General features: G+C 48.8%; 2 protein-coding genes across 5 annotated transcripts; both read right to left on the reverse strand.

The window, feature by feature from the left end:
• Positions 1-1,265: 1,265 nt before the first annotated feature.
• Positions 1,266-11,890, reverse strand: LOC127335177 (probable inactive ATP-dependent zinc metalloprotease FTSHI 3, chloroplastic). Of its 4 annotated transcripts, none has more exons than XR_007872634.2 (6): positions 10,824-11,890; positions 4,605-4,928; positions 4,220-4,520; positions 3,208-3,420; positions 2,304-2,362; positions 1,266-1,711 (listed from the first exon to the last, which is right to left on the reverse strand). XR_007872634.2 is itself a non-coding variant. In XM_051361771.2 (5 exons), the coding sequence occupies exons 1-4, from the start codon at positions 11,730-11,732 to the stop codon at positions 3,224-3,226; spliced, it is 1,731 nt and encodes a 576-aa protein (XP_051217731.1). In that variant the 5' UTR covers positions 11,733-11,889; the 3' UTR covers positions 1,266-1,711; positions 3,208-3,223. The 4 variants fall into 4 exon arrangements, 2 of the variants coding, with proteins under 2 accessions (XP_051217731.1, XP_051217730.1); XR_007872632.2 differs by having other exon boundaries at positions 1,266-1,764; XM_051361771.2 differs by lacking the exon at positions 2,304-2,362 and having other exon boundaries at positions 10,824-11,889.
• A 3,946-nt stretch (positions 11,891-15,836) lies between these two features.
• Positions 15,837-18,849, reverse strand: LOC127335179 (omega-hydroxypalmitate O-feruloyl transferase). The gene is made up of 3 exons (XM_051361774.2): positions 18,725-18,849; positions 18,148-18,618; positions 15,837-16,877 (listed from the first exon to the last, which is right to left on the reverse strand). The coding sequence occupies exons 1-3, from the start codon at positions 18,725-18,727 to the stop codon at positions 16,011-16,013; spliced, it is 1,341 nt and encodes a 446-aa protein (XP_051217734.1). The 5' UTR covers positions 18,728-18,849; the 3' UTR covers positions 15,837-16,010.
• Positions 18,850-21,575: the final 2,726 nt, after the last annotated feature.

Consider the following 21,575-nt stretch of genomic DNA (forward strand, 5'->3'; position numbering starts at 1 on the left):
TTCCTTATTCTCGTCGATCTCTTCTCCTCCTTTTCGGTGTAATCAGATACGAAACATAAACCATAGTCATTCATGTGTGTATGTCTTTTGTCTGGATATTCTGTGCAAAATATACCAAACTAGTAAGATACTATTTGGTATTGTACCCTAGCGACATACGCTACAAGCCCTTCCTTGGTTTTGGAGACCTCTGGATGTTTCCGATTGCTTGAGAGAAGTAGCAGAAATTAACATTACATCATTCTTATCAATGGTGGCAGCATCAGGTCATGTCCTAAATCCATAGCACGCGCATTGCAACTTGGGTGCAAAAATGACATGCCACGCATCATCTTTACTTATACGAGTCTCTTCATTGAGTAATTGATATACCTAGCATCTACTCTACACAGGGTTCGTAGAAGCATTTCCCCGGCTCCTCTGCGTGACTGCGCAAATTAACATGAAACTATCAGGAACCGTTCTGCAAAACCCATAGCTAAAGACTACAGTATTAACCACCAGATTTTTTCGATAAAGATTAACCACCAGATGACTCTCTCTCTTCTCCAACTACTAGCCTTAATTATGAACTTCTAATGATGCGCCTATCAGCGAGAATATGACTTGAGCAGGCACACTGCACCAGTTTTGCAAACTGAGACGGACACAAAACTGCCTTGAAACAGAAGGTAAAATTCATCGAGAGCTACAGATGCTAAGAACAAACGAACGAAAGCAACAAATCAGTTGGAAAAATACTTTCTTTCCTTCCTTTTTTAAGCCTGAGAATTGGTCCCACAGACAAGCACGTCGAAGCAGAACGTGGTCACAACAGCACATAGAGCCCAGAAGAAGGAACGCCAAAAGACAAACCAGTCTCTTGCTGGGGAAGAGCAGAAGAAACTTCCCCTATGTAACGGGTATATGTCCTGATTCTGCAGCCCCTGTATGGCTTTCCAATTATTAAGGTCATATATCAGCGTTGCGAGCTTGCGACAGGATGTGTGTCTCGGACAGCAGGCTGCTTTTCTGGGTCAAGCAGACAGGGTCGTTCTCCGACCAACTGTCAGGGAATCCACTTACTCCTGCACCAAGCAGGCTTCTTGCCCAATCCTCACTCTTCAAATCAAGCAAGGGCTCATCAGGCAAATGCTGAAGAAAAATAACTACCATGGAATATAAAAATGATGAAAGCTGTCATATTTGAAAGCTAATAAATCTATCCATAACAGTGAATTTACTAAGCAACAGACAATGAAAATAACATGACCGGAAATGAGGTATGGCGTGAAAAATAGCTGAGCTCCCAAGTAATTCTGTCTACTTCCAATCTTACACATTGCTGTGGATCCAACTGCCGCAGAGCTCATGTATGCTAAAAAATTAGCCAAGTGGCAAATTCATGTACATCAGAATCAGGGTTGACCCTATCTTGTAAACTAGCACAGACTATTCTATTAACAATATGAGCTACCCAAAAAACCATGTTTAAGTGCTTGTATCAAAATTACGGACCGCAAGATTAATCCGAATCACTAGAAAATTCGTGGACCTTGTGTTGCACATTCACATGCTAAGCTATTGTAATCGGGTAGCAGCTTTCTGCTGATCGAACTGCATCAAAATTCATCGAGTAATGCGTCACAGTTCCCCGTCCCACTTAGCGCACAGTGCAGTCTCCTTCACAGGTAAGAGTTGAATTGTATATTTGCTGCCTTACAATTGTACCCTGCACCTCGTACACGGACAATTTTATACCATGTCAGTTGATGCTTATCTCCCCTATGAATCAACAAAGAATAAACAAAAGGGAAAATAGTTATATTGCAGTTTTGATAGAACAAAAATCAATGTTGAAAATACCACAAATCTACATATACTTTCACAGAACCACATATATTATGATCAATCATATAATTTGCTAGGATGGCCTGGGTTTTGTGAAAATGCATCCCAATTCACAGACTCTAGTTGTGTGATATTATTGGTCCCAGAACTTGTAATTTCATATTGTCTCTAAATATAGAGTTTTGTGAGATATTAATATATGATTGGCCTTACGCCCGCAGTTCTATGAAATTATTTTTCAAAACCTACAATTTTCAGATAATTCGTACATTGAACTAGTAATGTTGCGAAATTCACTAATTCAATAAGATTCGATCAGATGGAATATTACGAGTTTTTTATGGAAAGAAAAGATGCTACTCCGTATGAAACATCATAAGTTGCTCTTTTAGTATAAATTTGCAGGAACATTTGACTTGTTCCAAACTTGAATGTCTTGGTATAGAAAATATCAGGATGGTGTGGTGTCTTACAAGATCTCAAAGTTAACATAATCACAGGTCCACCCGTAAGAAGAATTAAGATATGTACACTGCATGGGAATGGATAATATCAAAAATTACTATAAATAGTTCACTCTGACATGTCTAGCAATTCTGAATCCTGTTGAGTTGCACGCAAAAACACGGTCAAAAGTTTTAAGTGTTGAGCAGAGAATCTACCCCTACTTCGTAGTGTCCTTACTAATAGGATCAACCAGAACTACAGCGTGCAATCTGGCAGGATCTGGATGCCTCCTTACCTCCAGATCTCAACACAATACCTTACATCGAGTGCAAGGAATCATTTTCTCAGATAACATGTCAGGTGTATTTCAAATTGAAAATCTATACATTTCAATACCATGATGAGTTTCATGAACAAACAAAATGAGTAAATAATACATCAGCATTAGCATATTGGGTCCATGATGTGTATCTACACATACTTAGTCATTGAAATATTTTCCCACATTAAGAGAGGAGAGGACAAGTGGAAGGATAAGTTTCTTGTTGTATAAAATATCTAAATGTCCAACCTATTGATTAATTCACTTCTTCCATTTCCTGTAAGCATCAATTGAATGGGTCCTCCTAAATTCAGCATTAGAGAAAAACGAAATGATAGCTTCCGTGGCACTTTTCTAGACAAAAGAAGATTTTATTTTCTTCCATAGCCACTTGATATTCAATTTTATGTTTTTGCTTAACATGACATACAGTGGGCAGCAGGACAGCAAAATGAAGCAACCTTCAAATTTGGCATTGTCAATTTTGTTACCTTTAGCACATATACCGTTTCAGTCAAAAGGTGGCCAGCTTCTGAAGCTACTTATTGGAATTTGTTAGGAACAATGTGATGAACAAAATCGGTAGAATAGGCAAAATCTGAGGATACCTTGCAAAAACGCCAGTTAGCTTAATGTATGATAACCCATAAGTCCCTGGAAATCATCTGGGTTTGGTGGTTTATTTCCAGGTTTAGGTAACCATGGAAATAATTTGGTAAGGCCTTGTCTTTCAGAATCAGGACTCTTTTGTCTACCATTGACCCCATATTTCTCCCTCTCAATGGCATCCATAACATCTTCCCTAGCCACTGTATTGCCACCTGTACAGATCACAATCATGAATCTTGCATTTACATAACTTCTTAATTAACATACATTTCATCAACTTAACCATCTAAAGAAGAACTCTCTTTCAAAAAGAGGGAAATACACAAAACATAAATGTATGTAACATTATGGTTTGTTTCCGGGAAAAAGTGCAATGGAGCAGGTGCGCACCACGCACCCATGCTTTTTTTGACTTTTTCTTTTTCATATCTCTCAAATTATATAATATTTTTTATTCAGATTTTTTTACAAGTCACTCAAAAATAACAAATAGACAGGGGGGGAATAGTTCGGAATTTTGTTGTGCAAATTTAAATTTTAAATTATTTAAATTCAAATTAAATTGTTGAAATATAAATATACTTAATGATATAAAAAATCCGAAATATTTTTCCCACATTCTAGTTGTTATGTTTAGGTGATATGCAAATCGTCAAGTTCAAAGATTATGTGGTGTGAGAGATACAAAATGAGAAGTTTGTTTGAGAGGAAAAAAAAGAGGTAGCATGGATCTCGATGCAGTTTAGACGGTCCAGATGAGTGCACACTAAGCAGCTGCTCTGAAAGTCCTCTCTTTTTGTTTCCCAGTAAAAAATTATAAGATGGTGGAGTCAAGGCACTGGTAGGAGAATGCATTAGCAGTTTTTACACTCAACGTTGAACTCCAACTATTCCTTCGAATAGCAATTAATTAAGTTCCCTTGCATTACAAATGATATTTAAAGCATAAGGAACCAACTGACTTGCTCTGTAGTTGTATGTATATGAGGATATAAGATGACTTTAACCTACCTCTTCGAGCAGCTAGTAGAGCAGCCTCATTGACAATGTTTGCTAGATCTGCACCAACCAATCCTGGGGTCAAGTTAGCAATCAGATCGCAAATTGTTTCAGAATCCTCTTCTAAAGGAACTTCTCTGAAATGAACAGCCAAAATCTTTCTGCGGCCCTCCAAATCAGGCACACCGACAAAAACCTTTCTTGAGAAACGACCAGGCCGACAAAGAGCAGAATCAAGAGCTTTAGGTCTATTAGTAGCAGCCATGACAATAACTTTCACGTCTGAGTCAAAACCATCCATTTCAGTAAGCAGCTGTTCATAGACAAAGCAATAATATCTTCATCGGTTAATATGGATTGACAAAAAATAAAAGATAGTGAGAGAGCCAAGTCATACCTGATTTAGAGTTTGGTCCCTCTCATCATTAAAACTTCTACCCCTGCTTCCACCAACAGCATCAAGTTCATCAATAAAAATGATTGACGGAGCAGCTTCTTTGGCTTCCTTGAACAAATCTCTGACACGTGCTGCTCCTCTTCCAACAAACATTTCAACAAATTCACTAGCAGAAACAGAGAAGAATGGAATTCCAGCCTCTCCTGCAACTGCCTTAGCCAGCAGAGTTTTCCCAGTTCCTGGAGGACCAGCAAGCAGAACGCCCCTAGGTAATCTTGCTCCCAGCTTCTTGTAGTTCAGTGAACCACGCAAGCAGCTCACTATCTACATTAGGAAATTGTCATAATGTACAAGAAATATTATTAGTCTTATATTGATATTCAGTCAACACCAGTACAGAAGTAATTCATGTATGAAGAATAAAAACAAAACACTGGTTAACAACAACAACATCAGAGCCTTTTTCGGTTTTTCCCAAGCAAGTTGGGGGAAGGCTAGAACAAATATAATTCCTAGTGCCGACAAACTTCAGCTGTCAATGAAATTGTGCAAGCAAGGGCGGCTCGATGGCCTGCCTCTCAATCCCTCTCATATATATATAGACAAGTTACATTGTGTTACAAGTAAACTTGATAACCAAGAAATCTAGATCCTAACCGCCAGAAGTATCTAGAGGAAGAGATCTTCGTGATACGTTGCCTAACACGCCCCCGCAGTCTGAACGAGGAGCGGGAGAGACGTGAAGACTGGATTGAAATTCTTGGAACAAAGCTGTAGGCAACCCTTTAGTGAAAATATACGCATATTGAGAGGTCGATGGCACGTGCAGAACGCGAACAGCACCAATGGCGACCTTCTCCCGCACGAAGTGGATATCAATCTCAATGTGCTTTGTGCGACGATGCTGAACTGGGTTGGCTGAGAGGTAAACTGCACTGACATTGTCACAATAGACCACTGTAGCTTTGTGCACAGGCCGCTGAAGCTCCTGCAGAAGGTGACGCATCCAACAAGTTTCAGCAACCACAGCAGCAACACCGCGGTACTCCGCTTCAGCGCTCGAGCGAGAGACAGTAGGCTGTCGGCGGGAAGACCAGGACACAAGATTATCACCCAAGTACACACAGAAACCGGAAGTGGATCGACGTGTATCCGGGCAGCCGGCCCAATCAGCATCCGAGTAAGCAGTGAGAGCATGAGAGGAGGTGGAGTGTAGAGTAAGGCCTAAATCTAGAGTGCCGTGAAGGTAGCGAAGAATGCGTTTAATGAGTTGATAGTGAGAGTCACGAGGATCGTGCATATGAAGGCAAATTTGTTGGACAGCATAGGAGATGTCGGGACGTGTGAGGGTGATGTATTGTAGGGCACCAGCTAGACTGCGGTAGTGGAAAGGATCAGGATAAGGAGAACCACTAGAAGCAGAAAGTTTAGACTTTGTGTCAATTGGTGTAGGTACAGGATGGCAGTCACGCATACCAGCACGAGAGAGGACGTCTAGGATGTACTGACGTTGGGACAAGTGGAGGGTTGAGGTTGTGCGGGTGACAGAAATTCCTAGAAAGTGATGAAGAGGACCGAGGTCCTTCATAGCAAACGCGGAGCTAAGAGTGTTGATGATGGATGTGAGGAGAGTGGAGGAGGAAGCTGTAAGAATAATGTCATCGACATAGAGAAGTAGATAGGCAGTGTGGGGGCCATGGTGGTATGTAAAGAGAGAGGCATCAGATTTGGAGGCAAGGAAGCCAATGGTGCGGGCATGGGTGGCAAAGCGTTGAAACCAAGCACGGGGTGCTTGTTTTAGACCATAGAGAGACTTTTGAAGTTTGCAAACATGGGTGGGAAAACGAGGGTCAATAAAACCCGAGGGTTGTTGGCTATAGACATCTTCGGTGAGATCACCATGGAGAAAAGCGTTTTTGACATCAAGTTGGTTGATGGGCCACTGTTGAGAGAGAGCAAGAGATAGGACAATGCGAATCGTAGCTGGTTTTACTACGGGGCTGAAGGTTTCATCGAAATCGATGCCCGGCTGCTGAGTGAAGCCCCGGACGACCCAACGGGCCTTGTGTCGAGCCAGGGAGCCGTCGGAGTTGTGTTTGTGACGAAAAATCCACTTGCCAGAAACGATGTTGGCACCAGGAGGAGGAGGGACGAGGGACCAGGTATTGTTCTGGATGAGGGCATCGTATTCGTCCTGCATGGCCCGGCGCCAAGTAGGATCACGAAGTGCAGTAAGGTAATTGTGAGGGAGAGGAGAGGACACGACGGCCGAGAGGTTAAGTCTGTCGATGGGGGGAGGGATACTGCCGGTGGTGCTGCGTGTGCGGTGGAGAATAGGGGGTGGTGGTGTAGGAGGAGGGTGGGTAGGCACAGCTGGAGTGCGACGAGTGTAGACGCGAGTGATTTTGGGCTGGGGTGGTGCAGGTGCGGGAGTTGGGTCAGGAGGTGGTGTCGCTGCCGTGGCAGGCGACAGGGGCGGAGAATGCTGCCGGGGCAGCGAGGCTGTGCCCGCGGCAGGAGAGGGCAGCGGGTTAGGCTGCCGGGGCAGCAATTCTGTGCCCTCGACAGAATTTGGGTGGGAGGCGGTAGTGGGGAAGTGAAGGATAGGGGGAGGGAGGTAATCAGGTTGTGGGGCATTGGGAGAGGCGGCGGGGGATGGGGTGTTGATTGTGGAGTATGGAAAACTATTTTCGTCGAAGGTGACATGGCGGGAGATTATTATTTTGCGAGTGTTGAGATCAAGACAGCGGTAGCCCCGGTGGTTAGAAGGGTAGCCTAGGAAAACACAACGAGTTGATCTAGGGGAGAGTTTGTTTGGGGCTGTGGAGAAGGTGTTTACGTAACAAAGGCAGCCAAAAACACGTAGGTCATTGTATCGAGGAGTAATGCCATGTAGGGAGAAGTATGGGGTGGTGGCTGGATGGAGGGAGGTGGGGCGAATATTGAGTAGGTAGGTTGCTATGTGGAGAGCTTCAGCCCACAGGGAGGGTGGCATGGACGCCTGAAAGAGAAGGGTCCGAATAACATCATTGGTGGTGCGTATGGCGCGTTCGGCTTTACCGTTTTGTTGAGAGGTATAGGGACAGGAGTATCTGTGGAGGATGCCATGGGTGGAACAAAACGCATCGAGTTTGCAGTTGTCAAATTCTTTGCCGTTGTCACATTGGATGGAGAGAATAGGGAGGTTGAACTGGGTGCGGACTAAGGCATGGAAAGCAGTGAAATTAGCATAAACCTCAGACTTTTTGCGTAAAGGAAAGCTCCAGAAATAATGAGTGAAATCATCGACTATAATGAGGTAATAGCAAAAACCAGAAGTGCTGGGTACAGGTGATGTCCAAAGATCACAATGAAGACGCTCAAACGGACGACTAGTACTAGAATGTGACGGATAAAATGGCAACCTGATATGTTTTCCTAATTGACATGCATGGCACAGGGATGACCCTGGTTTATTGGTGGAGGGATGCTTGAGGAGACGCTTCATGGTGTGGTGTCCGGGATGGCCGAGTCGACGATGCCAAAGGTCTGGATGGTGGGAGACATTGAGGGCGACATGGTGGAGGGCTTAACAGAGCGGGTAGAGAGGACCGGAGCTATTGCATCGAATGATCACGGTCCCGGTGAGAAGATCCTTCACAGAAAAACCATATGGGTCAAATTGGATAGAACAATAATTATCAATAGTGAATTGTCGGACAGAAATAAGGTTTTTGATGATGTGAGGAACGACAAAAATATTATTAAGGTGGAGTGGTTTGGATGGAGAAGAAAGTGTGTGAGAGCCGGTGTGGGTGATAGGAATAGAGGAGCCGTTGCCGACTGTGACAAATTTGGAAGAGGAAGGTTGAAGAGAGGAGAGTATACCGGGGTCGGATGCCATGTGGGAGGATGCACCGGAGTCCATGTACCATTCACTGCCGGAGAGCTGCATGTTGGTTAGGGCGTTGACGAGGGCCGGGTCCAGGGGAGGCTGGTGATGACCCGGCGGTGGCGGAGGCGGCTGCGGACCATAACTGGTGGAGGGTTGGCCGTATGCAGTGTAGGCCTGTGGAGAAGCGATGCCGGGGCGTGGTCCGAGGAGGCCGTGTGTGGGAGGAGTCCAGGGACGCGGCGACCAGGGGGCAGGCTGCCAGGGAGCCTGCTGTTGCTGAAGATTGGCGCGAGTCGGCGCGCCTGTCCAAGGGTTGAACTGCAAGGGCGAGTCGCGGCCACGACCACGGCCGCCACGTCCACGACCGCGGCTGCCACGGTACGGCGCAAAGAGGGTGGATTGGCCCGAGCCACGGCCAGCGCCCCCGTACGACGCGCCCCCGGGCGACGATGGTGGTGGTGGAGGGGGACGCGGGCCGCCAGGGTTGGGCTGCACGCTCTGACCGCTCGCCCATAGAGCCGTCCCAGCCGCGTTCTTGGTGTCCAGCTTCTTCTGAGATTCCTCGAGGAGGAGGGCTGATCTTGTCTGCAGGAACGAGGGGAAGGGTGCCTGAAACGGAAGAAAAGAGCGCAGATGTGCGTAGCTCTCATTGAGGCCACGAAGCACGGTGAGGACGAGAGTCTCATCGGAGACAGGTTGGCCGACATCGCCGAGGGAGTCGGCGAGGGCCTTCAGCTTGGCGCAGTAGTCGTGGATCGAGAGATCACCCTGAGGTGTGTTGCGGAAGTCAGCCTCGAGTTGCAGGGCACGGTGCATCTTGTTGTCGCGGAAGAGGTTCTCGATGGCCTTCCAGATCGCCCGGGCGGTGGAGCCAGGGCGCATGACGATGTTGAGAAGCTCGGTGGAGATGGAGCCGTAGATCCACGACAGAACGGTGTAGTCATCACGGCCCCAGTCAGAGTTGGGGCCGGTGTCGGAGGGCGTCTCGTCGGAGAGGATGTGGGCAGTGAGCCCGTAGCGACCGAGCGCCACAAGGAAGAGTTCCCTCCAGCTGGTGTAGTGGCCGTCGTTGAGGCTGAGAGTAATTGGGACGTGGGTTTTGATGGAGGGTGCGTAGGTGGAGGGGTTGGGAGGGTTTGGGACGGTGGTGATGGCGAGGCTGGGATTAGGGTTTGGTGGGGTGGCGGCGCCGGCGTTGGGATTGGCAGTGGTGGCCGCAAGTTGTTGGGTGAGAGTAGCTTCGCGGGCGTCGAGGGCTTTGGTGCGTTCATCAAGTTCGCGCTCCTTGGCAGCGATCTCGTCGGGCGTCATGGTGATGGAGTAGAGAGAGGAGGGTAGGCGGCGGCTAGGGTTTTAGGAGAGGGTTACGGTGGGAGGGCAGGGGCAGGAAAGCCTGCTCTGATACCATGAAATTGTGCAAGCAAGGGCGGCTCGATGGCCTGCCTCTCAATCCCTCTCATATATATATAGACAAGTTACATTGTGTTACAAGTAAACTTGATAACCAAGAAATCTAGATCCTAACCGCCAGAAGTATCTAGAGGAAGAGATCTTCGTGATACGTTGCCTAACAGTCAATACTGCAGAATTAATACTTCGATAGATAAAAGTACCAATTATTATGCTTACTCCTAGACTTCCAGACATGCTCCCGGTATTTTCTTGATATGGGGCTTTGTAAGTAAGAGCATAGCTAACATAGGATTTCCTACAATAACCACACTGTAATTCCACAATGATTCAATAGGGTAAGCAGCCTTACCGCTTAAGTGGTTCTGAATGAAACTTTGATCCAACCTTATTGTAGAATTTCAAATTCCTCCTCATACCCTTGCTATTTGCATTTTCAATAGGATGCCATGAGGTAAGGCAAACAAAGTTTACTTGGCAAGAATAGAGCGTTTTTGGTATGTTCATATCAGAACTGCTAACTCTTAGTCCACAGAGGTTTCCTTGATTCATACATGGGTAGGATTTTTCTATGTATAGCTCTAAAGTAAATAATCAATTCATTTCCATTTTCTTTTTAAACCATCCAACGGTTTCACTGAGCAGTCAAGTGTGAGACCCTATGCAGAATTGAGTTGGATATTATTCCTGATACTTGATTGACGTGTTGCTAACTTGCAATGGTAATGTACTCTACTGTTTCCTCTTCCAGTATGTCTAGTGTCTACTCCCTCCGTTCGGTTTAAATCGACGCGAGTTGTGCACAGAAAATAGCTTATGCATGCACATTCCTTGCGTCAATTAAACGTGAACGGAGGTAGTAGTGTCTAGTGGCCAGCATGTCATCAACATCAGAGAAAACAATCATGAGTAAGCAGTAGAGAAGGCATATTCACCTCAACAAGCTCCTCCTTGGCTTCATCCACGCCCTGGACATCTTCAAACCCTACTCGCTGCTTCCGGGGCTTGCGGCGCTTGTCCGCGCTGCCCGCAGCGGACATCTGCCTCTGTATGAACCACATCATGGGCAGCAGCGAGAACCAGAGCGTGAGCAGCGTGGTGAGCATGTCCACCAGCAGCCTCCCCGCGGGCCTGGGAGCGGACCGGTAGTCCACCCCGCCGTCCCGCATGAGGCCCAGCAGGAAACCCTCGTCGTGCGGCACCCTCCTCGCGTAGTACGCCCACTTCGTCGCACCGGCGGCGCCGCCTCCGCCGGCCTCGCGCTCGTCGTCGCCGCCGCTGCCGACGTCCTCCTCGGCCTTGCTGAAGTAGATGCGGCGCGAGTCCTCCTCGAACGCGGCGGCGGTGACGGCGCCCGCGCGGAGCCCCGCGAGGAGGTCCGAGTAGGCCACCTCCCGGGCCGCGTTCTTGGGCACCGTGAGCCGCGCGGCGAGGAGGAGGGCGCCCAGGACGACGGACGCGGCGGCGGGGAGCGGCACGCGGCGGGCGGCCCGCCGCAGCGCCGCCGCCGCGTCGCCCGCGAGCTCCCGCGGCGACAGCAGCCGCCGGAGCCGCCACCGCAGCACGCGGAGCCGGGGCCGGAGCCGCAGCCGCAGGCGGCGCCGCAGGGTCTTGCGCTGCTGGTCCACGCGGAGCCCCGAATCGGCGGCGCCCTTGTCCTTGTCCGCCTCGCCGACCTTGGCGCGGACCGGGCTCCTCCACCGCAGCCGGAGCCTCGTGTCGAGCGACCCGCCGCAGCGGCCATTGTGGTCGGTGAAGCAGCCCCAGGAGGGAGCGGGGGTCCTGAACATGAGGCGGACGTGGGGCCGCGGGAGGGAAGCGGATAAGGTGGGGAGAGAGGCCATTGGAGGGAGCCGCGGACCCGTCGACTCTCCTCGCTCAGTTCGTTGCCGCCATTCGGCCGGAATCGACCGCGCGCGCGAGGTGTTGGAGGGAATTGGTCGGAGAAGAAAGCAGCAAGCTTGGCCTGTAGGAGTACTAGTGAACTGGCGTGGTGCCGGCGTGGCCTGGTGATGATGCGTGGACGGAGGATGGCCGAACAGATTTTTTTTATCCTGGAAATGGAATTGGTGGTCATGGGCTTTCGGCTGCCCCATGAGAATGGGCTCTCATAGTTATAAACAGTGGGGGAGGCCTGTGACACGAAATGTTTGTCCATGGGCCTTGGTAAATCTCTCGTGTTGTACATGCCCTCGTTGCGAATTCTCAGAAGAAGAAAAAAGATAATGCCCCCGTTGCTGACTTGCTGTATCTTCTTCACCGACGAAATCGTTAGACCAGGAAGCAGCCGTATCGAGGTCTCTGCAGCAGTCAGCACTCAGCAGGCGCACTCATTGGAGGAATGAAAGTCAAAGTTGCATATGATTCGCAGAAAAAAAGTCAAATGCTTGACGTTTCCACCGTCTTTCATACACTACTGTAAAAATGCCACCATATATAGGGGTGGTGACCGTCAATTTCAAATCCCCATCACCCCTTATTTCGAGTATATCCAACCTTCAAGATCTAGCAACATAGCCGGCTTGTCCTCACCCACAAGGTCGGCGAGGTTGACATAGGTGACGTTAGTTGTGGCGGCGGTGACTGGCAATGGCTTGTTGTCTTCTTCCTCTGCGTCGATCCCTACGGTTATTGTAAGCTTCTGAAACTCAAGCCTTAGATCAGTTATAATTTGTAGGTACACATGGAGATCCGAGAGCCTCCATTGTAGGTCTTTCGTTCGTCGTCGGTCGTCGTGACAAGATCTCCTGTCTCGCACTTCCACGGTTGTCGTGGGTGGACCTGACTCTAGCACGCGCGGGGGACGGTTGTGCTGCCTGCTTCTGCGCCATGGTCTCCTTCTTCCCCGGCCTCGGTGTTGCCTGTGGATCCTCTGACTGTAAGGAGGCTCCTTCTTTTGTGGTTATAGCTTATGATGGTTCATTGATGTGCAAATGCTTATGCAAGAGTACCTGAAGGTAATAAGCTTCATGGAGTTCCATTCTTGGTCTCGCAGTAGCTCATCGCCATCCGCTTCGACACTTGCTCCTTGTAAATTGGAGTGCTACCCGAGGCATAGTGACTTCGTCAACACCCGATTACGAACTATGCTCACATGAAGACAATCTTCACGCCCCGAGTTGTCTGCAAGGAGCAGTTGTACCAACCTCACTTGCTGGTCAGGGCACTCAACTTCATTGCAGACAACAAAATACAGTATGACGAGTACCTTGAGCTGCAACCATCGGAGAGGAGGACCTGGCTTAGAACTGGCTACGCAAGCAGTTTGCTGCGTAGTGCTTGTACTTCGTTCTTCATCATCCTCTCGACAATGGTCATGATCTGCTGAAGAGATCGTGCATATTTTGGGAGGTGGTCTCATTTTACTTTATTAGCTATGACTTGCTTGAATCTGATGCACGGTCTGTAATGATGAACTTGTTTGAGGTGATATATACTAACCATCGTGTGATGAACTTGTGATACATCACGAAGTATGATGGCACGCCCAGTAGGGTAACTACTTGATGTGTATTACCAGCACCTTTTGATGAACTGAATGTTGTTGAATGTGTTGTTATTCAGTTTGCACTATTGGGTAACCTCACCATTTAAATGGCAGGGGTTACCACAACACGCTTATATCTGCAACCAAACAAGATGTGTGTTGCATCACCAGGGCAGAAAGGCTTATGTGCAGGCACCCAAACAATTGGGGTTGTCTTCCCTCTCCCGTGCAGAAGATATCTTCACGGGCAACCAAATGACATGGCTTTTATAGCCCGTGGTCTGTTTGCAACGCGCAGAGACTTCCATCTCCATGCGCCAGATATACACAGATCAAGCCCGGGCTACCAAACGCGACCATAGTATTGTCATGTCATGTATATATGTGTATAGCTTTTAGAAATTGTACTACCTGTTTTGAGACCTGAACTAAAATAATGCAACTATATACATCAATCGATGTAGTGGTTAGGTTTTTATCCCCTTTAAACTAATTTATAGTCGGTCTAATAACCAACACGTTTAAAACTAAGCTATAAAATATAATAATTTCACAGGCGGAGCTACAATATAATGACTGGTGTTAATTGACACCGACTTCTTGGACACGGCTAAAAAATAAGCGGGATTTAAAATTCAGGTGGTTGGATTTTAAAAAATGTGGTAAAGATAAGATGATGAGAGAGTTTCAAGAGAATGACAAGAGAACAAATCCACAGTTTACAATTAGCAGTTCTAGTTCATAATTATTAGCGATTTTTTCATAATTAACCTTTGTTAGACAAGGCCACGCCTAGGTAACGCTTTAGCAGGCTTAGACACTAAGAGATGAACAAACGGCTCGCCTATGGCATAACCGGAAGGCTAGGCATGGTAACCAAAAATATCTTCTCCAACAAAAATTCATGCCATATTGCACCAATGGGCCGAATGAGTCACATCTCAGTGGTAGTTGTTGGTAGTTAGGCTGGTCATAGTGCATTGTATTATATAGTAGTATCATGTATATGATACTTGTCTATGATACTATCTCTATAGTAGGTGGTATTATAGGGTAGTATCATAATCTTCTAAATTTATTGTTTTGTAGAATCTAAATCTATATCCTATATAGTGTACGAGTTTTGAATTGAACTTGGAGCATCAATCCTAACCGTTGGAGTAGTAAATCGAATGGCTGACTGCAGCCGGATTCGTCATGAACAGTGTCGCTACATCACAGCTGGCTAGCTGCCTCCACACTACTCTAGAACAATCGTGCCACCCTTCTGTTAAACCAAAGCTCATCAATGTGTGATGCCCCGTGGGCCATGTTGCAGCATGAGCGGAAAATATGTGTTGAGCTCAAGAGATGGCATGCGGGAGAGAATTAGAATGAAAGTATATACCCTCAAAAACAATTAGAGAATGCACAGTAGGAGTAGAGAACTAAATATGTGGGTCCCACTGGTAAAAAAGTTATTGTATTTTTTCTGAGTTTGCCGAAGTGTGAACAAAGAATAGGTACATAAATTTTGCAGTGTGCATTAAAAAGTACTCCCTCGGTTTAAAAAAAAGTTTCACAACTTTTTCTAGATACTCATGAATCATAGCTAAAACATATCTATATACTTTCGTATCTAGACAAAGTTAAACCTTTATAAGAGCAAGTACAATAAGTCCTAGTATAAATATGTGTACAAGATCTATTTAGCACTTATTTTTCTCGTACCGTGCGATATGATACAGTATCCACCTATGTTATTTTAATCATATCTCTCCTTCTTAATTATATGCCACATCAGCAATTTTTTGGGACTAGGATGCATTATACTACCTAAGATACTAGCACTATAGCCATTTACATGCTATAAATTAATATTTATTTACATATAATAACTTATATACACACTTTATGGTAAAAATATGTTTCCCCTGGGCTAGGCATTAGGAGAATGCCAAGCACCTTGCCTACGCTTAGCGCCTTTTCAACCTTTAACAAAAAAATATTTACAAAACATGATAAGTGTGGTACTTGCTCAAGTTCAAATATTTAGCCTCACTCCATGATTACCAACATGATCATGGGCAGTCAAAATGAGGCAACAACGTGCACATTAATAAAGAAAAAAACATTACAACCAATTACAAGTATAGAATAATAGGAGCAAAAAACGTGATAAGTTATCGGTTTTGCTAATTCTTAGATGACTGAGTTGTAACATGGCTTACAACTGACATCTTTTCACTTGCACGTAGGATTGCAGCTGAGAAAAATGCCTTCCGGCTAATGGATTGCTTAGTGATTCGTGCTAATTTTGAATTGTAAAATCAGTTGCAACTAAGAAAAATACCACAAGCTGTTAGATTATTTTGTAATTCGTTCAAGTTGTGAGTTGTAAAATGTGTTGCAATTGGGATTTGATGATGTCACTAACTAAGAATTAAGTTAACTCTTGAGAATTAGTCACTCATAAGTTTTTTTGGCAATAGAGTATGGATTACTATTATAAGTCTTCTTACAATATGACTATAAAATCACTGGTTTGGCAAGCAATATTGGAAAATCATTGACCGGTATCACACAAATCAGCTAACACATAAACGAAGGCCCCAACACGAACACGTATTCCATGGCACGGACACACGGCAGCTCATCATATCTCGTCCATGAGCTCTTTGAAGGCATCCATGGCGGACGCCGGCAGGCCGAGCAGGACGTTAATGCTCTTCCTCTCCTTGCCGTGCGCGAGGAATAGTATGACCTCCTTCTCCGGCAGCATCACGGGCCCGGACATGGCCGGCTCTCCCCAGCCGAAGTCGGCGCCGTCGAACGCGAGCCTCGACCACGTCGTGATGAGCAGCGTCGACGCCAGCGACGGCCGCGCGCGCGTCGCCTCGAAGTAGTCCACCGCCGACCGCATGTACTCGTCCGTCACCATCCGCACAGCCTCCTGCACCATCCCCGCGGCGCGCGACACCGGCGACGCCAGCAGGTCACCGGCCGTCGCCAGCGCGTTGGTCAGCACGATGCCGTTCCCAAAGTAGCCCTTCGGGAGCGGGGGCACGAAGCGGCGGCGCCCGTCCACGGCGAAGAGCAGCTTCGTCTGCTGCTCCGGGGCGAGCCCCAGCGCGGCGGTGCGCGCGCGCCAGACGAGGCCCGAGAGCGCCTCGAAGGTGGTGCAGCGCTCGAGGTCGCCGCCGGCGAGGGCGAGGGCGCGCACGCGCTCCAGCCTGTCCGGGTCGAAGCAGAAGGAGCGGTAGATCAGCTCCTGCGCTCCGTACAGCGCCGCCATTCCCGAGACGTCGGCGATCTCGTCGAACTCGCGGTGCGGGAAGGAGATGACCGGAGGGTCGCGAGCGCGCAGCACGGTGCGGTCCATGAACGGTGGCACCGTGAGCTCCGCGGCGCCGCGCGCCATCTCGGCCCAGGAGTTGACGAACTCCATGGCGCCCAGGCCGTCGAACATGCAGTGGTTCATGGCCAGGCCGAGGCTGAAGCCGCCACACTTGAACCTGGTCACCTGCGAGTTAAATTGACCAGGTAAATGAAGTTAGTTATTGCTAGTAGTGCTACTGACTGAAGCAGTCAAGTTCATTAAATTTTCAGCAGATGTGTATCCGTCCAAGTTTGGTTCGACGAGACGATGGGCCATCCTAGGTGTGCAGTCTAGGGTTCCTGTTCAAAGATCGGACATATTTGTCGAACCTGTAGCAGCGCTCTTTGACTAATTTGATGTATAGAGGTTAACAGCTAATTTGGTGCACAATTGATCTTGATCTGAAATTTGAATCCTAGCTACTGGTACTGCATGTTGGATGATTGGATTACTTGGTGAATGACACATGTGGTTGTCATGAGGTAGTTAGAAGAAAAAACGGATGGTGATGGTTTGGTTGATTTATAGGTAGAAGTTGTTGGGCTAACTATGAAGGAAGAAAACATATTTTGATGTCTCTAAGAGCATCTCCACTCGTCTCCCCACAGAGCCCCCCACGGCCACTTTTTTCCATCCGGACGGCGAAATTCGGCCCAGTCACGCCCCCGGTTCCTCGTTTTGGTCCGGATTTGGGTCTATTTTCATCCGGCGATCCCACGCCATCCCCGGCCCCCCGGGGAGCGCTCGGGGACTCCGGATGAAGCTAAACCAACCGCCCACGCCCACGTGTCTCCTCTTTCGTCCGGATTCCCCGAGCCATCCTCTTTTTCCCCGAGAAACGCCGCTTGGGGAGCACACGACTGGGAAACTACTCCTCCCCACGCCAAATCTTCCTCTAATCCGGACGAAAATTTCGCCGGATTTGGGCGTGGGGAGCGCCAACGAGTGGGGATGCTCTAAGAGCTCGTTTGGCAACTACTATCATTTTATTTCTCGAGCTCGTTTGGCGGCGACGCGCTGTTCCGTCTAGGATTATTATCTTTAGCTGCCGCATTGAAGTCATTTTTTCAAACACAGGTCAATTCTCTCTTAACACTACTCTACCCCCAACCAACCAATGCCAAACTCCAATTATTCGACTCACGAACGTTCCGTGCTAGTGCAAGGCAAACGCACAGTAACACGAGGGAGTGAATAGTCCTACGTGCATCCACAAAACTTTATCTTCTCCCTTTCACCAAAAGGGAATGGCGCGCTGCACCATGCCGCCATTAAACGCGCAGCTCAGGGCAACCCAACCAGGGATCGGCAAGGCCGCCTCGGGCACCGGAAAGCGCCCCAAAAAGATGCAACGCGCGCAACGTATCATGGAGGGCGACGCTCAGAACGCAGTGAATGCCTGTGGCGCACGTACCTGCGCCGTGATGGGCGGCATCTCCAGGATGTTCTTGGCGCCGGGGACGGAGTAGACGAGCTGGCCCAGCGCGGCGGGGTCCGGGGTGGAGAGGTCGCCGACGTCGGCCAGGTCGCAGGCGGCGTCGGCCTCCACGAACGGCGCGCCCTCGCCGGTGCACTCCACGGTGAGCTTCATCTCCGGGCTGATGCCGAGGCGGCCGGCCAGCGGGTGGTAGTGCACGAGCACCCGGGCCAGCGCGGCGCGGAGCGCGTCGGCGGCGCCCTCGTGGCCGCGGCCCGATGGGCACTTGAAGCAGTACACCGTCTGCACGATCACCGCGATGTTCTGGTCCAGGTTCGATAGGTAGTACTGCTCCCCCGTAGGCGTCGCCGACGCAGGCGCCACCAGCGTCGGCTCGCCGCGCTTCACCGACATCAGCTGCGCCTTGCTCTCCGCCATGGCCACGCCGATATGCTTCGCCTCCGCACCCTGCACGAGCGCACGCACGCATAGCGTGACGCAACAAACGAAATGTAGATCAGTACCATGTAAGTAATCAGCAGGGAGCAATCAGGTTGGCGTTGAGGACACTCACCATGTTGATGATCTCTCTTCTCTTGGCGTATCGATGAGAAGCGAGAGGTTGATGGGTTTAGACGGAGAAAAGCAGGGAGAGGGTAGAGTGGGGTTTGTGTGTTCTGAAGAGATGGGGTTGTGGCAAAGTGTTTATATAGGAAAGGGGAGCTTGCTTCAGGTTGTCAATGTTAGGAGGGGTTGATGCAAGAACAGTTGGGGTTGGAGGGGTTGCCTAACAACCAATGTTGTTTTGTCTGGGACTTCAATTAAATCAAATCAATTGACTTGTAGTGCCGGAGAATCTGGACAAAGGCTACACTGTTTGTTTTCTTAATCAGCTCGTCCTCCTACCAACATGTGAAAGACCTTTCAGTACAGCAGCATGACTCGTGGATATTATGTGGAGATCCATTCTTAGTGAAAAAAGAGGCATGCTCGCGCTCACTAAGTTCAATAGTTATGTTAGTCATTAGAAGCTGAACACAACAGCACATCAAGGTTCACATTTGCAGACTTCAGGCTCCTTACCATCTCATTTGTGGTGAAAGATCATATAAGCCCAGTCTCTATGCTTGTTTCACTTGACGAATCTCTATTTTCTTGGGTCTCACCATGCCTAGTCATTGAAGAGATTGTGGGTGATTGGATATGGTGTGAAGAAACATTGTTTGAAGAACCTCCCACTACGGGAACCCGCCGACGTGCCGACGGCCAGAATCTGTGCCGACGGCCGCCGTCGGCACAGCCTCGCTCGCCGTCAGCCCAGCAAAGTAGCCGTCGGCACAGCCTGGCCGTCGGCACAGAACCACCAGGACCGACGGCCGCCGTCGGCACACTTTGGCCGTCGGCACAAACACTATCTGTGCCGACGGCACGTAGCCTAGCCGTCGGCACATGGTCATATGGTGGGGCCACAGACAGCCACCGACAACGGCGTCAGCAGGTGGCAAACGGCGTGAAGTGGGCCGACGGCCAGGCCGTCGGCACAGCTTCCCCGCCAAATTTTCCTTCTTCCCGCCCTTATTCGCGCCAATTTTTCGCGCCACTTCCTATGTAGGCCGACGGCCAGGCCGTCGGCACAGGTTCCCGCCATTTTTCCCCCTCCTTCCCTCCCGCCATTCTTCCCGCGCCCATTCTCTCCCGCCAATTATTCCCGCCGTTTCAGCCCTCGTCGTCCTATATATAGCTATGTCTTCTCAACACTAACATCAGCAACAACATTTCTCTCCTCATCCAAAAAACACCACAGAATCCTCTGAGCTCAGCTGCCGTCGAGATGGCTCCTCGTCGCCGTAGCAACACGGGCTTCATCGGCGTTCGCCAGCGGGCTGCGGGCCATTTCGCGTCCGAAATCTCCGCCGGTGGTGTGCGTGTGTGGCTCGGCACCTTCTACACGAAGGAGGCTGCTGCCCGCGCATACGACGTTGCGGCTTGGAGGTTTGGCCGGTCGCGCCACGAATTGAACTTCCCGGAGGTCAGGTCTCGGCGGAAGCCGAGAGTCTCTCTGCGAGCCGCTACTTCGCTCGAGAGGGTGAAGCGCAGCGGTTCGTAGATGGCCAGCGGCGGATTGATACCACCGAGGCGGACGAGCGGTTCATGGCACGGTGGCGCGAGAGACCATCCCGGAGACGTCGCGGCCACGCGCGCATTCCGGAAGGAGAAGCGGCGTACGGGGAGAGAGAGGAGGGCGGGAAAGCGGCAGAGGAGGGCCGAATATGACGCGGAGTACGCCAAAGGAGAGGCGTCGACATGGGGGAAAATGATGAACGGTGGTTTTCGTACCTCTCAAGTACCGCTTCAGAGGACACCCCTAGCGAGGACGAAGATTTCGAGAACTGATTAGTATGTGTGTGTGTCGAGTCCATGTGTCTAACGGGTCATGTGTCGACCCAGTGTTAAGTGCTTTGTTCGTGTGTGGGTTTAGTTTTTTAAGTGTTTTGGTTTGTGTGTTAGTAGTGTAGTTTTTAAGTGCTTTGCTTCGTGTGTGGGTGTAGTTCTTTAAGTGCTTTGGTTTGTGTGTGGTCTAGTTCTTTAAGTGTTTTGGTTTGTGTGTGGGTCTAGTTACGTGTGTGGGTCTCAAGTTCTTAAGTGTATCATTATTGTGTGTCGTCAGAAATCGAGCATCGGAGGGTGGGAATGGTCCCAAAACTCAGGCAGATTATAGACTATAGGGGTAAAATCCAGGATTTGTATGTGGAAACTCCTGGTAAGCCCAACCTATGGTTTCCCATGTACATATGTCCTAAACAAACCAAAGCAAATAAAAAAATCCATTGTTACACCGTCACACGGAGAAAGCTATAGGGGTAGATCTGCGGGGTCCCCGCCCTAGGGTTTCCGAAGATACGAGATCAGCGGAGCGTCGGAACCGCTTAAAAACTTGCATATGTCCCTAGCATATGTGCACAAGTGTGATGTAGGGTTTGGCTAACCTTGCATGTACCGGGCGTTGACGATTTTCGCAGACATGGGCCAGCACTTGGTGAAAATCCAGGATCTGTATGTGCAAACTCTGAGTACGGCTAAAATGGAGCCTATTTTATGGTAAAGTAAGCCCAACCTATGGTTTCCCATGTACATATGTCCTAAACAAACCAAAGCAAATAAAAAAATCCATTGTTACACCGTCACACGGAGAAAGCTATAGGGGTAGATCTGCGGGGTCCCCGCCCTAGGGTTTCCGAAGATACAGATCAGCGGAGCGTCGGAACCGCTTAAAAACTTGCATATGTCCCTAGCATATGTGCACAAGTGTGATGTAGGGTTTGGCTAACCTTGCATGTACCCGGTGTTGACGATTTTCGCAGACATGGGCCAGCACTTGGTGAAAATCCAGGATCTGTATGTGCAAACTCCTGGTACGGCTAAAA

This window comes from Lolium perenne, chromosome 2 (genome assembly GCF_019359855.2).
Source record: "Lolium perenne isolate Kyuss_39 chromosome 2, Kyuss_2.0, whole genome shotgun sequence".
In the NCBI taxonomy this organism is placed as follows: Eukaryota; Viridiplantae; Streptophyta; class Magnoliopsida; order Poales; family Poaceae; genus Lolium; species Lolium perenne.